At 35.2% G+C, this 16,800-nt stretch overlaps 1 protein-coding gene across 5 annotated transcripts; it reads left to right on the top strand.

The window, feature by feature from the left end:
* The first annotated feature begins 500 nt into the window (after nt 1–500).
* Nucleotides 501–16,575, top strand: LOC124137225 (inositol polyphosphate multikinase-like). Of its 5 annotated transcripts, none has more exons than XM_046503439.2 (6): nt 501–580; nt 3,792–3,898; nt 4,604–4,780; nt 10,205–10,377; nt 14,510–14,594; nt 15,665–16,575. In XM_046503439.2, the coding sequence occupies exons 2-6, from the start codon at nt 3,823–3,825 to the stop codon at nt 16,234–16,236; spliced, it is 1,083 nt and encodes a 360-aa protein (XP_046359395.2). In that variant the 5' UTR covers nt 501–580; nt 3,792–3,822; the 3' UTR covers nt 16,237–16,575. The 5 variants fall into 5 exon arrangements, with proteins under 5 accessions (XP_046359395.2, XP_046359394.2, XP_046359392.2 ...); XM_046503438.2 differs by lacking the exon at nt 501–580 and adding an exon at nt 1,622–1,837; XM_046503436.2 differs by lacking the exon at nt 501–580 and adding an exon at nt 2,061–2,208.
* The last annotated feature ends 225 nt before the right edge of the window (nt 16,576–16,800 follow it).

Below are 16,800 nucleotides of genomic sequence, written 5' to 3' on the forward strand. Positions count from 1 at the left end.
CACACATGTATTTCATGTTCTACGTGATTACAACACAGAGGACAAATTCGCCGTTCTAACGGCAGGTTTTCAAAACGCACAGTCTCCTGACTTACGGGGGCAACCTCACACCTGAATTTAGCTAGTGCACTACGATGTGACTTTAGTAAGGCTGTGGTTACATACGATTCTGCACAAAATATTTTTAAACATTCGATACGTAATTTTCCTTCGTCATGTTTTGCATTATGCTCCCATAGTTACGTGTATAAAAAACAGTTTCTTAATTATGGGTATTTTCTTGTTGTGACAGACAATTTGACTGTTTGTCATGAACTTCAAATCATAGTTACGTGTTTAAAAAAAACAGTTGGCGTATTTTCTCACACAAACAGTTGTGACAACAATTTGACTGTTCACTCACCTAACTGCTTTAATTCGTGTTCAGTCTCTGTCACAACAGTAAACAAAACGTGACGTAGCCACGCCCACCAAGCGCCATCTCAAGGAGCATTGAAACTATTAAAACAGTCACGAGCTGGCAAACACATAGTAGTATTGCCGTTGCTCCCACAAGTGTAGTTGATATCAAGATCTGAAGGTATGTAGAAAAGACATGGAATTCGTTAACCGTTTTGTTGTTGTTGTTGTTATTATTATTATTATTATTATTATTATTATTATTATTATTATTATTATTATTATTATTATTACACTTTAGACCGTGTTTCACGTGGATCTCAACTTTAATTGTTTGAATAACATGCGACAGTTTGGTACGGTGCACGAACCGTTTTCAAGCAAGTGATACAGATAGCAGCACATGTAACAAAACGCCGCATCGAAACAATAAAGTAGTTGAAATGTATACGTCAATTCTACCTTCAGTATTAGTATATTAGTATTATTAACATTTAACATTGGGATAAATTCGAAAGGCAATTCCTCACTCTTTGTAGGTAACGTGTGCCTGTTTTACAAATCGTGAAATGTTTTTTCTCTCTAAATTACTCTTCATTCGGTTATGCAACTTGTGTTGGGACTTATCCATTAGCAACAAAGGGATGTGTTTATATGTGTGGGCGAACTGCCACGCCACATCACAATTCTTCTAGGCAAAGTGACTGAAGGCGAACTGCACTGTAGCGAAAATAAAGATCTATAATCACATACGACTGGTGAACCGGTGAAATCGTATTGTAAACAAAAGCGAAATATACAAAACATACCAAGCTTATACAAATAACTCTGTTTCCCTTAAGGAAATTATGCTTCCCAATAACAGAGATTATATGGCAACGAACGTGGTATTCATACATTCCAACGATCCATCAAAGCATCGATGAACTACTTTGTGGTATAACGGTATAGTGTTATGTTACACGGATAACTCGATTGTCCGGAACGTGTTATTAAAACGTCCAATTGAAAATACATTTATAATTTCTTTTAAATGAAACAAAAAATCACAATAATTCAATTGACTCGTTACTTTCTACATCTACAGTATATCCGCATATTATTAACGGAACAATCTGATAACGGTAATCAACGCGTAAATAATCACATGAAATGTACAACGTCATTAATATCTTGTTACTCATTCATCGATGGCTATTTCGCGTCTAGACGTGTAAGTTTCATGTCGATGACGAACAGTGTCGCGGACACCTGCTTAGTCTAGCAGTAGCGACACGGTAGCGACCAATTACGAAACTAATGCTGTTAATTCTTACCTCGTGTCAACGAGTACATTTTTTGACAAATGTCCTCTTATCAAACCGCCCCCCTGGCTAGCCTGGTCTTTGGAATATACGGTTATCATACCACTGTCAAAGCTGTAACGGGGGCCGTATAAGTGAGTATCTTTTCCACCACTGAAAAAGCGGTAACGGGGGCCGTATAAGTGAGTATCTTTTCCACCACTGTAAAAGCGGTAAAGGGAGGCGTATAAGTGAGTATCTTTTCCACAACCCTTTTACATTTCGTAACAGCGTCAGAGCATTAGGAACGTGCTGAATGAATTATTTACCATACAGGTAATTTAATTAGTTAAATTTTCTTTGAATTTCTTTGAATGTAAAAATATATGTGCGAAATGCGTTTTCTATACGGTCCCCAAGTTCACTGAAAAAACTCTCAATCCAGTTTGTTTAAAATTAGACTGAATAAACATATATTGGAACGTCGTGGATATACACGTGGATGGACAAGCGGACATTTTAAGATGTGAGTATTTAGATGCGGGGTATGATGTCATGATACATATATAGATAACGACGCCATGCTAAACGACAAGACGCTCGATGCAATCAACCAGCCAGCCGGTCAACCAGCCACACTCACGCACCACGCTCGTGTGAGCGTTGTACATTGCAACACCACATGGTGATTGACAGCTCGGTGTTACCTGATCATGAAAAGAGTTACGTGATTGACAACTCAGTTCGATTGGGTAGAAACGGTAAATATACTCTTATGTATTTGGACTTTTTACATGGTGTCAGTGTATTTGTATCAGTTTATCACTGACAAACTCAATGCTCTACTTATCACGAAATACATTAACAACATGTACATATATGTTGGTACGTTTCATTATACCGCTACACCTGTACCGCAGCGATATAACGAGGTAATGCTGTAGATTACATGTGTTTCCACGAGCACAGCTGATCGCGGCGGTTGCCTATTGCTGTTTTGTTGCGGTAAATATGTATTTTTTTGTATATGTAGCATATGATTCATTGTCAAACAACATGTACAGTATTTTAGGATGCGTCGACAACGTCCTCGTGAAACCGTCGGGACGAGGTTGTACGAATCTGTATACAAGATAACTAAGTTGGTTACGGGCGCTGATCTCACCTGGTGGCCTGGTCATATATACTGTATAATATGTGGACACACAGAATATGTGCTATTGTTTTCCAGATGTTGTCACAGCTCCGTTTGGTTACTAAGCAACTTGTCCTAATTCCAAAAAATGCGACGTATTGTTTGGGTGTTTTTTTTACGATGTCAGACAGGTTAAACACATGTAGACCAGTCCTTCTTGTGGTATTACTGGAGACTATGATATATACGGTAGAAAACAATACCTTTCTTTACATGACAGTAAAACAAATGTTAAAATACGCACGTTTCACAAATTAAAAGTCAAGCTTGCCTTTTATGATATCACTGTAATATATCATTTCTGATAAACGAGGCCTAGAAATTGAGTCGGGAGATTTAATGACTGAATTTAACATGCAAGCCAAACACGACTGGTGATTTCCGATGTTGGTATGCATAATCCTCGTTACATGATATATATACGATACGCATTTGAAATGTGTTCTACCTGTTTTGGAATCATGATAGAATTTCACAGTGAAATAGAACACTACCTCGTTTAAACACGATTTCCGCATGTCAACCTGTAATCCTCGTTATTGCCTAGCTTCCCGTAAGTATGGGTGAGTGCTCTCCTGCTTAGCTTAAGCACATGACGCAGTTTTACTTACATGTTTTTATAATCTAGGTATGAACCAACCACTTTGCCTTTATTATCGTTGAGGCCCCTGGAATATGTTACAATGGGGTAATTATATCTGACTTCTTGTACCACTAGGGATCGAATCCACTACAAAGGGGGTATTAGTTTGCTGCCGATTGCCTCGTGAACGCACAACCCAAAGCTTACCTTGTAACCTGTGTTGATCAAACGAACGACGCGTGAGAGAGAGAGAGGGAGTGTTTGACGCTGGGTTTCAGGCCAGTGTCCGGTCACCTGTGAATGGCCAGACTAACCATATATTTTGTTTCAGGTGCTGGTCAGTTGCAATTAGTGAGAGCGTTATGGCGATGACCCACGTGGAACACGCGCTGACCCCCGGGGTCACGTACACGAAGTTCGGAAAGAAGAGAAAAACAGGTATAGACATGATTGCAAAATGTGTCTGTCTGTCTGTCTGTCAGACATATCCGTCTGTTTGTCACAGCCATACCCGTGCTCGTGGGTTTCTATCTATCTATCGTTCTATCGTTCTATCTATCTATCTATCTATCGTTCTATCGTTCTATCTATCGTTCTATCTATCGTTCTATCTATCTATCTATCTATCGTTCTATCGTTCTATCGTTCTATCTATCGTTCTATCGTTCTATCTATCGTTCTATCTATCTAGTCGTTCCGGGGCAACGGGTGACCCAGTGGTCTGAGGTGCCGCATTTCGTTGTGCAGTTGTGTCCCTTGGGTACACCAGTAACCTATGATCATGGGTTCGAATCCCAGTTCGCCCCAATTATGTAAACTAGGTTTGTCAGCACCATACCCGTGCTAGTGGGTTTCACTAAAGTGATACACGGCTAAGACCAGCATCACTTCGGGCTTTTCTCCCACATTAGGCTGACACGCCGTAACATTACTGGAATACTGTTCAAAGCGGCGTTAAACCCAACTTACTCACTATATTTGTTCCCTTATTTCTTTACATAAGTATATTATCATAGAACAATCGGCCTCCACTGGAATGCGATGACAAATAAGATTTGACCACCCCAAGGTGACTATGAATGAATGAATGCATATTGCTTTACGCCGCACCAGGACTATGTGACGTATCCTTTTTTTGTGCAGGGGTTGTATACCTGGGCCAACACGCTGTTCTCAAGCCCGTCCAAAACTGTGTGTCAGGACGTCGTGAAGTCGACTTCTACACCACCGTCTTCCATCAGCACAACGACGAGGTTGACGACATCGTAACGCTACGGGATTTCCTTCCCCGTTTTATGGGCGTGGAGGAGAGAGCCGAAGGTAGGTAGACATTTAAATGTTTGAACTTTACTGACGGAGAAGTGGTTAACGTTTGCATGTTGTTTAACACCACACTTAGCAATATTAAAGCTCTATTTCAGTGGCCTGTAAGTAAATTATTTTGGGCCGGACAAACCAGTGATTGATATCATGAGCAACATTCGACGCAGTCGGGGTACGATAACACACAGTCACTAAGCCTGGCCACCCGATCAATTTCGTCGCCATACCACAAGCTTATGTTGCATTAGATCAGTTTTATCCCAAAATCCACACGCATCCCGTAATTAGCCTTTGCGATATAAAGGAAATACGTGTGCAATTATAACCTCAAGTCACTCACTAAATCGATGCAACTGTTAGTAAGTAATCCATAATAATAATTATGATGGTAATGATAATGTTAATGATGATAATAATAATAATGATAATGATAATGATAATACTAATACAAATAATAATAATGATATTAATGATACTAATGATGATGATAATACTAATACAAATAATAATGATGATATTAATGATACTAATGATGATGATAATACGAATACAAATAATAATGATATTAATGATACTAATGATGATGATAATACTAATACAAATAATAATGATGATATTAATGATACTAATGATGATGATAATACGAATACAAATAATAATGATATTAATGATACTAATGATGATGATAATACGAATACAAATAATAATGATATTAATGATACTAATGATGATGATAATACGAATACAAATAATAATGATATTAATGATACTAATGATGATGATAATACGAATACAAATAATAATGATATTAATGATACTAATGATGATGATAATACTAATACAAATAATAATGATGATATTAATGATACTAATGATGATGATAATACGAATACAAATAATAATGATATTAATGATACTAATGATGATGATAATACTAATACAAATAATAATGATGATATTAATGATACTAATGATGATGATAATACGAATACAAATAATAATGATATTAATGATACTAATGATGATGATAATACGAATACAAATAATAATGATATTAATGATACTAATGATGATGATAATACTAATACAAATAATAATGATGATATTAATGATACTAATGATGATGATAATACGAATACAAATAATAATGATATTAATGATACTAATGATGATGATAATACTAATACAAATAATAATGATGATATTAATGATACTAATGATGATGATAATACGAATACAAATAATAATGATATTAATGATACTAATGATGATGATAATACTAATACAAATAATAATAATGATATTAATGATACTAATGATGATGATAATACGAATACAAATAATAATGATATTAATGATACTAATGATGATGATAATACTAATACAAATAATAATGATGATATTAATGATACTAATGATGATGATAATACGAATACAAATAATAATGATGATATTAATGATACTAATGATGATGATAATACGAATACAAATAATAATGATATTAATGATACTAATGATGATGATAATACTAATACAAATAATAATGATGATATTAATGATACTAATGATGATGATAATACGAATACAAATAATAATGATATTAATGATACTAATGATGATGATAATACTAATACAAATAATAATGATGATATTAATGATACTAATGATGATGATAATACGAATACAAATAATAATGATATTAATGATACTAATGATGATGATAATACTAATACAAATAATAATGATGATATTAATGATACTAATGATGATGATAATACGAATACAAATAATAATGATATTAATGATACTAATGATGATGATAATACTAATACAAATAATAATGATGATATTAATGATACTAATGATGATGATAATACGAATACAAATAATAATGATATTAATGATACTAATGATGATGATAATACTAATACAAATAATAATGATGATATTAATGATACTAATGATGATGATAATACGAATACAAATAATAATGATATTAATGATACTAATGATGATGATAATACTAATACAAATAATAATGATGATATTAATGATACTAATGATGATGATAATACGAATACAAATAATAATGATATTAATGATACTAATGATGATGATAATACTAATACAAATAATAATAATGATATTAATGATACTAATGATGATGATAATACGAATACAAATAATAATGATATTAATGATACTAATGATGATGATAATACTAATACAAATAATAATGATGATATTAATGATACTAATGATGATGATAATACGAATACAAATAATAATGATGATATTAATGATACTAATGATGATGATAATACGAATACAAATAATAATGATATTAATGATACTAATGATGATGATAATACTAATACAAATAATAATGATGATATTAATGATACTAATGATGATGATAATACGAATACAAATAATAATGATATTAATGATACTAATGATGATGATAATACTAATACAAATAATAATGATGATATTAATGATACTAATGATGATGATAATACGAATACAAATAATAATGATATTAATGATACTAATGATGATGATAATACTAATACAAATAATAATGATGATATTAATGATACTAATGATGATGATAATACGAATACAAATAATAATGATATTAATGATACTAATGATGATGATAATACTAATACAAATAATAATGATGATATTAATGATACTAATGATGATGATAATACGAATACAAATAATAATGATATTAATGATACTAATGATGATGATAATACTAATACAAATAATAATGATGATATTAATGATACTAATGATGATGATAATACGAATACAAATAATAATGATATTAATGATACTAATGATGATGATAATACTAATACAAATAATAATGATGATATTAATGATACTAATGATGATGATAATACGAATACAAATAATAATGATATTAATGATACTAATGATGATGATAATACTAATACAAATAATAATAATGATATTAATGATACTAATGATGATGATAATACTTATACAAATAATAATAATAATAATGATAATGATAATACTAATGCAAATAATAATAATATTAATGATACTGATGATGATGATAATACTTATACAAATAATAATAATGATATTAATGATACTAATGATGATGATAATACTAATACAAATAATAATAATATTAATGATACTGATGATGATGATAATACTAATACAAATAATAATGATGATATTAATGATACTAATGATGATGATAATACGAATACAAATAATAATGATATTAATGATACTAATGATGATGATAATACTAATACAAATAATAATGATGATATTAATGATACTAATGATGATGATAATACGAATACAAATAATAATGATATTAATGATACTAATGATGATGATAATACTAATACAAATAATAATGATGATATTAATGATACTAATGATGATGATAATACGAATACAAATAATAATGATATTAATGATACTAATGATGATGATAATACTAATACAAATAATAATGATGATATTAATGATACTAATGATGATGATAATACGAATACAAATAATAATGATATTAATGATACTAATGATGATGATAATACTTATACAAATAATAATAATAATAATGATAATGATAATACTAATGCAAATAATAATAATATTAATGATACTGATGATGATGATAATACTAATACAAATAATAATAATGATATTAATGATACTAATGATGATAATATTTATACAAATAATAATAATGATAATACTAATACAAATAGTAATAATGATACTAATGATGATGATAATACTTATACAAATAATAATAATATTAATGATACTGATGATGATGATAATACTAATACAAATAATAATAATGATATTAATGATACTAATGATGATAATATTTATACAAATAATAATAATGATAATACTAATACAAATAGTAATAATGATACTAATGATGATGATAATACTTATACAAATAATAATAATATTAATGATACTGATGATGATGATAATACTAATACAAATAATAATAATGATATTAATGATACTAATGATGATAATATTTATACAAATAATAATAATGATAATACTAATACAAATAGTAATAATGATACTAATGATGATGATAATACTTATACAAATAATAATAATAATGATAATGATAATACTAATACAAATAATAATAATGATATTAATGATACTAATGATGATGATAATACTTATAAAAATAATAATAATATTAATGATACTGATGATGATGATAATTATATTGATATTGATAATAATACTAATACAGTTGTAATTGCAATTTATGGCGCATCTTCCCAGAGCTTAGTCAGGTGCAGCGCAGGAAACAGAAGTTCTCTACGAACTCACTTATCAACCAGGACATAAACAATTCATTAATTAGAGCAAGCACATGTCGCATGGGACCAGCTTCAATCCGGAATCCCCACTGAGCTGGATGAGTGCTTAACACAACTTGCGATATTTCCGCAGAACTCCTGAAACGTGATTTACACATTGTACCCACACGGGAATCCATCCAGACTATTGTAGTTGGGATATATTCCATAGTTGAAAGATTGCCCCGTAAATAAACTAATGTACTGATGTAAACGTAGTGAAGTTTATATTCATATTTTTGCCAATTAACTAGATTATCAAAAGTTTTCAAACGAGAAAATCCAATTATACAGTTCCAACGTTTTTGCGGAGATGATACATATCTTTGAAATACATTTCGCCACCCAGCGCTCCCGACCGCCACCAAGGGACATTACTCTGAAACAATCGAATTTGAGTGAGTGAGTGAGTAAGTGAGTGAGTATGGTTTTACGCCACTTTTAGCAATATTCCAGCCCACAATCGAATTTGAGGACCCTAAAAGAGGCCATTGATATATAATTACATTCAATCAAAATGAGCTACATCACATTTAAATGGTACAAAATTAGTGGCAGTAGTTATAGCGGTAAAGTAAATGTGGCCACAGTAGTAGTAGTAGTAGTAGTAGTAGTAGTATTAGTAGTAGTAGTAGTAGTAGTGGCAGTAGTTGTGGTGGGGATCAGGTGGCCCTGTCATATAAGGCGCCATAATTCGCTGTGCAGAGTTGCGCCCCTTAGGCGTACCAGAAACCTATACTCGTGGATTCGAATCCCGGTTCGCCCCCGCTGTATTAAGTTTATCAACACCATACCCGTGCTTGTGTGTGTCACTAATGTATTAAACATCTAGACCTGCATTCCTCCCACATCAAGCTGACACGCCGTGATGTAACTGAAAAACTGTTTAAAGCGGCTATTAATACACATACACTATTAGCAACAGCTACAATGCAGCAACAGTATTCAGGAAAATGTGTAGCTGTATTATATCATGTAATACACCTTAAGGAAATGATTTTTGTTTTCATTTCAGTGAGACATCTAAAGTTAGAAAACACGATGTCCCGGTTCAGGAAACCCTGCATGATAGACATCAAGATGGGCCACGTGACGTCAGACCCCCTCGCGTGGCCAGAGAAGGTCGCACAAAGACGATCCAAATACCCATATGCGGAGAAGCTTGGCTTCTCTCTGTCAGGCATGACGGTAAGTACCAGCCAACCATGACTGATTGTTGATTGTTTCTTATATGACGACTTGCCGTAAATAATACCGCCTGGACCAGACAAACCAGTGATTGATATTATGAGCAACGTCGCGCGCCGTCAAGGTACGATGACACGCTATGAACCAAGTCAGCGGGTTTTAACTCCCGATCAATTAAATCTCGTAAGACAAGCAACAGTGCTGGGAACCGAATCTATCCGTAATCAACACGGGGAAGTCAACAGTGTCAAGCTAGTGGATATAATACACGATACATTACACTATATTCATCGTTTTCTTGTAGTAACATACTTTTCTATATTCAAATCAGAATCACACTTTGTGTTAATAATCTTCTAATTTCCGTAATAGGACTTTAGGGGACCAATATCTAGTCTAAATAAATTAGATTCAAAATTTGTCAATAACCCTCTAATTTAGACGATAAAAAATCTAGTTCAGTTCGCCGTGGGCTGTCTGATACGGTGACCAAGATTCAGTGATTTATTAGATTCACAATGTGTGTTACTAATCTTCTAAGTCAGACGATAAAAATAATCTAGTTTTGGTTATCGTTTGGGGATTTCTAGTCACTGTGATGATGAATTGGTGATGTATTGAACTAAACTTGACATTTGTGGGGAAAACGATAAGTTGAAAACTGAGCATTACACCATAATGCCTTATAAAATATATATTCACGCGTTTTTAAAAAAATGTAACAGGATATATGTACCGTTATTATATCGTTGCTGAATGATCGATCGTTTCAGTCGCAAAACCTCTTCCTTACGTATGCTGATTAGTTGAGGCAAAGGATGATAATGATTAGACGACGATAATGTTTAGCACCATTTTATGAGTTATTGACCTAAACAATCAGCTCTGATCTGACGTTTTGCTGTTAGTCTATGTATGGGAGACACGACAGTCGTATCACAATGATTGCTATGGGGAACGAGTCTGGTTCAAGAAAGCTAACATTGCCCTACGATTATCATTGCGTATAGAACCTACAGACGTTACTCTACGCCCGTGTGGTGGAGCACGGCCCTGATCGCACGATTCACGTATATTGTACATATCTGGGAGAGGGATGACGCCTTTTTGCAGTCATGGCTTCAAATTCTGCAGTTATTTTCTTGGAAAGACCCAAATAACAAATTATCTTAAAAACATTCAGATATATTTATAAAACGAATGAAAAATATTATTATATTATTATCATTTACGGTTTTAATTTTTTTCCTAAAAATATCCCATTTTTTTTATAGCAGTAGAAATATAAATTTAGACGGAATATCCAACACAACTATATGTTATAATGGTTATAATGTTGATGTAGGGAAAAATGAAATGTATTTAATGATTCAGGCTGCCTGCTGTTGCCGCAATCATTTACGGGAGATCTATGCTTTCCATTACCGTTGACATCCGACCATGGCGGGTAATCAGCAGACATAAGGGAAGTGGCGACACACGTGTGAACATGTGTCACAGAATGTGTCACATTGTGTGGACTGTTTGAGGTCACAGTTTGTGCAAGTGGAATTGGCTTTCCTTAGTTTTAAATCAAAACGATCCGTGTTCGGATGTTCTTGAGGATGACATTTGTATAAATCATCGTATCCTTCCGTATCATGGTATCAATAGAGGATGTGCTATCGGCAATTCTAGTTGCATCGTGGTTTATATAATTCAGGGGGCAGGGATGGCTCGTTGTCTAAGGTGCATCGATTCGCTGTGTACAGTTGCGTCCCTTAGTCGTGCCAGGATCACCGTATCGTGGGTTCGAATCCCAGATTTTACCCTTATTATGATCAATGGTTTGTCAGCGCAATCCCAGTGGGTTTCGCCAATGTGGTAAATGTCAACCCCCTGCCACCTTCGCCCAAATCATCACATATGGTTTGGATTGCAATACCGTCCAGCTGGTGTCATCCCAAAACTTCTACATGCCAAAACTTCTACAGCTTAAAACAACAAAGTTTATGGTCCACTGCCCCACTAATCTCCTGGCTATTACCTTTATGGCATTGATTGGAACAGTCCAATTAATTAAGTGTACAACATACAACAAAACAAAACATTTTGAAGACAATGAAGACAATTTACTCATATAGCACTGGTATAAATAAATAGTACACACACTTTTTGCACTAGACTACTTACTAATTTAATGTAAGCACTGGTATAAATAAATAGAACACACACTAATTTAATGTCACAACTGGCCTCACTCTGTCACATACAGCACTAAAATTACTGTTTCAAGTCTCTTAACCAAGTTTGAGAAGATGACCAACAGCATCAAGGAACTCAATAGGGGTTTTCTGTCCTTGAGTCAACATGTCCTTAAGACGTCTAAGGCGATTTTCAGTCTCTCTGTAAACTCGCTTCCTGCTGGGTGGGGCGGCACCAAAGTCTAACTGTGCGATTTGTGTCCTGTCTGCACACAATCTTCTTAATCACTTCTACTTCGGTAGATATTCGGGTGGCGGTGGGGTAAGGTTCTGTTAAGGCGATGGTGAAATCCCTCAAGATTGTTGTTGGTGCGAGGGCCGGCTGTCTGGTGGTGATTCTGTCTTGTAAGTTGCTTTTCCTACATACACATGAAACCTTTTGATCTTAAACAGTGTATAATTGTGATTTCCTAAACCAGTTAATTTAATTGCAAGTGACGGGTCTTTTTATTATAATCTTCTTCATCTCCAAATAAGTTGTTTTCATTAGGTACATCTGTAACTATATAATCTTCCCAAAGTACCCTTCCTTGCCTTTCTAAAACAACATCGTAAAGAAGCTAATGAGTCGTCTTAATTACAGGAGGACTATACCTTTATAACAATAGGTAAACTCAATCAGCCATGACAACTCTCTGTAGATGTTTTGGCATGTAGACGTTTTGGCATGTAGACGTTTTGGCATGTAGAAGTTTTGGCATGTAGATGTTTTGGCATGTAGACGTTTTGGCATGTAGACGTTTTGGCATGTAGAAGTTTTGGCATGTAGACGTTTTGGCATATAGAAGTTTTGGCATGTAGAAGTTTTGGCATGTAGACGTTTTGGCATGTAGACGTTTTGGCATGTAGAAGTTTTGGCATGTAGACGTTTTGGCATGTAGAAGTTTTGGCATGTAGAAGTTTTGGCATGTAGACGTTTTGGCATGTAGAAGTTTTGGCATGTAGATGTTTTGGCATGTAGATGTTTTGTCATGTAGACATTTTGGCATGTAGACGTTTTGGCATGTAGAAGTTTTGGCATGTAGAAGTTTTGGCATGTAGACGTTTTGGCATGTAGAAGTTTTGGCATGTAGAAGTTTTGGCATGTAGACGTTTTGGCATGTAGAAGTTTTGGCATGTAGAAGTTTTGGGAGTGAATAATGTAACCGTGGCAGCGTAATGAAACCATGTGACATTATACAAGTGAGTGGGTTTGGATAAAGGTAGCTTTTAGCAGTTATATCACGGTGTGTAAGCTAAATGTGGGAGGAAAGCCCGAAGTGATGCAAGTCTCAGACGTTAACCACTTTGGTGAAACCTACGAGCACTGGTATGGTGCTGGTGCTAAACAATCAGCTCTGATTTGACGTTTTGCTGTTAGTCTATGTATGGGATACACGACAGTCGTATCACAATGATTGCTATGGGGAACGGGTCTGGTTCAAGAGAGCCAACATTGCCCTACGATAATCATTGCGTATAGAACCTACAGACGTTACTCTACGTTATAATAGTTATAATGTTGATGTTACAGTAGGAAATATGAAATGTATTTAATGATTCAGACTGCCTGCTGTTGTCGCAGGTCTCAGACGTTTACCACTTTGGTGAAACCTACGAGCACTGGTATGGTGCTGACAAATCTAGAAACATGTGTTTCTGTCGTGCCCAAGAGACGTTACACTGCACAGAGGATTGCGACGCCTTACACATCTTTCCGAGGAAAGGGCGTTAACTGACGCTACGATCGAGCCTGGAAATTCTAGTTCGGCAACTTTTATAGTCAGTTAACGCCCTTGACTCGGGAAGATGCGCCTTACACGACTGGTCCACCCGTGTACCATGGATTATGTAACACTTGATTAACCATGAAACTGTTCAAAGTGTGACAAAGGCTCTTGTACTTGCAGCTGTACAACCCAGAGAAGCGGGAGTTCGAGACAGTGGACAAATACATCTGCCACAACTACAGTGTAGACCAAGTTCTAGTGGAAGGTACAGTGACGTCATATACAACTATGTCCAGTACCACATTTATTTATTTATTTATTTATTTATTTATTTATTTATTTATTTATTTATTTATTTATTTATTTATTTATTTATTTATTTATTTATTTAGTTATTTAGTTAGTTACTGTGGTTACAGGATGGACTACCTTGGTCGGCCATAATTATCCATTCAACACTACCGTAACGATATGTTATTATGTTTATCAATGAATCGTACATATATATATATACATGTTGAACTGTGTTCAGTCAGTCAGACTGGGACTGATTGCATAATTTCACAGTCCCGTAAACACGTAATTATTCTATCTGGGCCTATAAGATGTAAATGCCTGTGGATACGAATATGGGATCGACTGAGTGATTTTCTGGTGTGTTTGTTGTGTGTGTTCGTTCATACATGACGATACGTATTTTGAAGTGATGAAGGTGTCAAGCATTTACCACTTTGGTGAAACCTGCGAGCACTGGTATGGTGATGAAGGTGTCAAGCATTTACCACTTTGGTGAAACCTGCGAGCACTGGTATGGTGATGAAGGTGTCAAGCATTTACCACTTTGGTGAAACCTGCGAGCACTGGCATTGTGCTGACAAATCTAGAAACGCGTGTTTCTAGCGTGCCTAAGAGACACCACACTGCACAGGGAGTTGCGGTGCCTTACACATCTTCTCGAGTCAAGGGCGTTAACTGACTATAAAAGTCCAGTTTTTTTGGATACGAATTTTCGGACCGACAGATTGATTTACGGTGGGTGAGGGGTGGGCTGGTTCGGGGTGGGGTGGGGTGGGGTGGGGTGGGGTGGGGTTGGGTGGGGTGGGGTGTGCCGAGTCGATTTGAAATTGAAAAACATAATTCGTCCTCAGTGTTCACTGAAAAAAGATTGTTCCCTGGACATGCTGACTGTCCTGAAAAGCATACTGAAAAGTTGGTCCTCTTCTCATCAATTCAGAACGCACTATAGAGCAAGGGTTCCCGGGACTTTGGAATTTGTCTTTTAATCTATATTCGGTTGTAAAATTATCCCATTAACGTCAACTTGTGACATTGCAGGTTTAGGCAAGTATTTCGGCTTCCCTGAGAACCCAAGGAAAGATGTGATCCTGTGCCTTCTCCACAAGCTCCAGAGAATCCGACGATGGTTTCTCCGCCAGAGACAGTTCGCCTTTTATGCAAGCTCCCTATTAATAGTATATGAAGGTCTTCAAAATGACGACCAACAGATGAACAGGTCACAGGTGCCTCCATGTTGCGTGTCACCCGCCCATGGCCGTGACAAATGCCACAAAAGATCATCTTCCGATAACACTGGTGAACAGTGTAACTGTTCCGAGGATCCAAGTGCTCATGTTGATACAGATGCTGAACAACCATTGGACAACGTCACGCGACCTGTTTCTTCAGCGGGGCACTCATTGGCTACATGTGATATACCCGATTGTGTATTGGACAGTTCTGCAAGGTGTGGTTGTTTGGATGGATCTGCCTGCGTGGACTGTTCGTTAGTTGACGTGAGGTTAATAGACTTCACACATGCATTCCGAACGACGGAACGTGATGACAACTACCTCAGTGGACTCCAGATCCTCATCAATATCTTGTCTGTTATGTACCGATGGGGTTAAAAACCTGTACATTGCAGACCACAGAGTTTATGGACATTTACCGTTGTGCAGATCAGTATTATAGAGTTGTGTACGGTCAGGTGTAACTTCTGATTCTTATACTGGCTACAGCTTCAGGGTCTCATCCAGGATTTGAAAAGGGTGAGGTTCTTTGAGGGCAAGGGATTGTGGTGTTGGGGTTGGGGAGGATGCACGAAATGAACAAAAACACAAAGGACTGAACATAGGATGGGTGGGGCGTGGAGTAAAATCCCCGCTGCCTCCGCCTGTGAGTTGGAACCTGCATTCTGTTCGTGAGGGAAACATTTAAATGTCTACATAAACAAGAATAGGCCATCAGAAAGATTTGTGTTTCTTTTCAATTATTTCAGAAACATTGATATGATTACATTCCTTTTCTCTCTTGTGTACATGTGGAACACGTATAAGTGAGTATGGTTTTACGCCGCTTTTAGCAATATTCCAGCAATATCACGGCGGGGGACACCAGAAATGAGCTTCAACACGTATAAGATACGAACTATGGTTTACTAGCTATCTCTGAATGATTGGTCATGATGGTGC

The sequence above is a fragment of the Haliotis rufescens genome, unplaced genomic scaffold (genome assembly GCF_023055435.1).
Source record: "Haliotis rufescens isolate VD_foot unplaced genomic scaffold, xgHalRufe1.0.p SCAF_11, whole genome shotgun sequence".
NCBI lineage: Eukaryota > Metazoa > Mollusca > Gastropoda > Lepetellida > Haliotidae > Haliotis > Haliotis rufescens.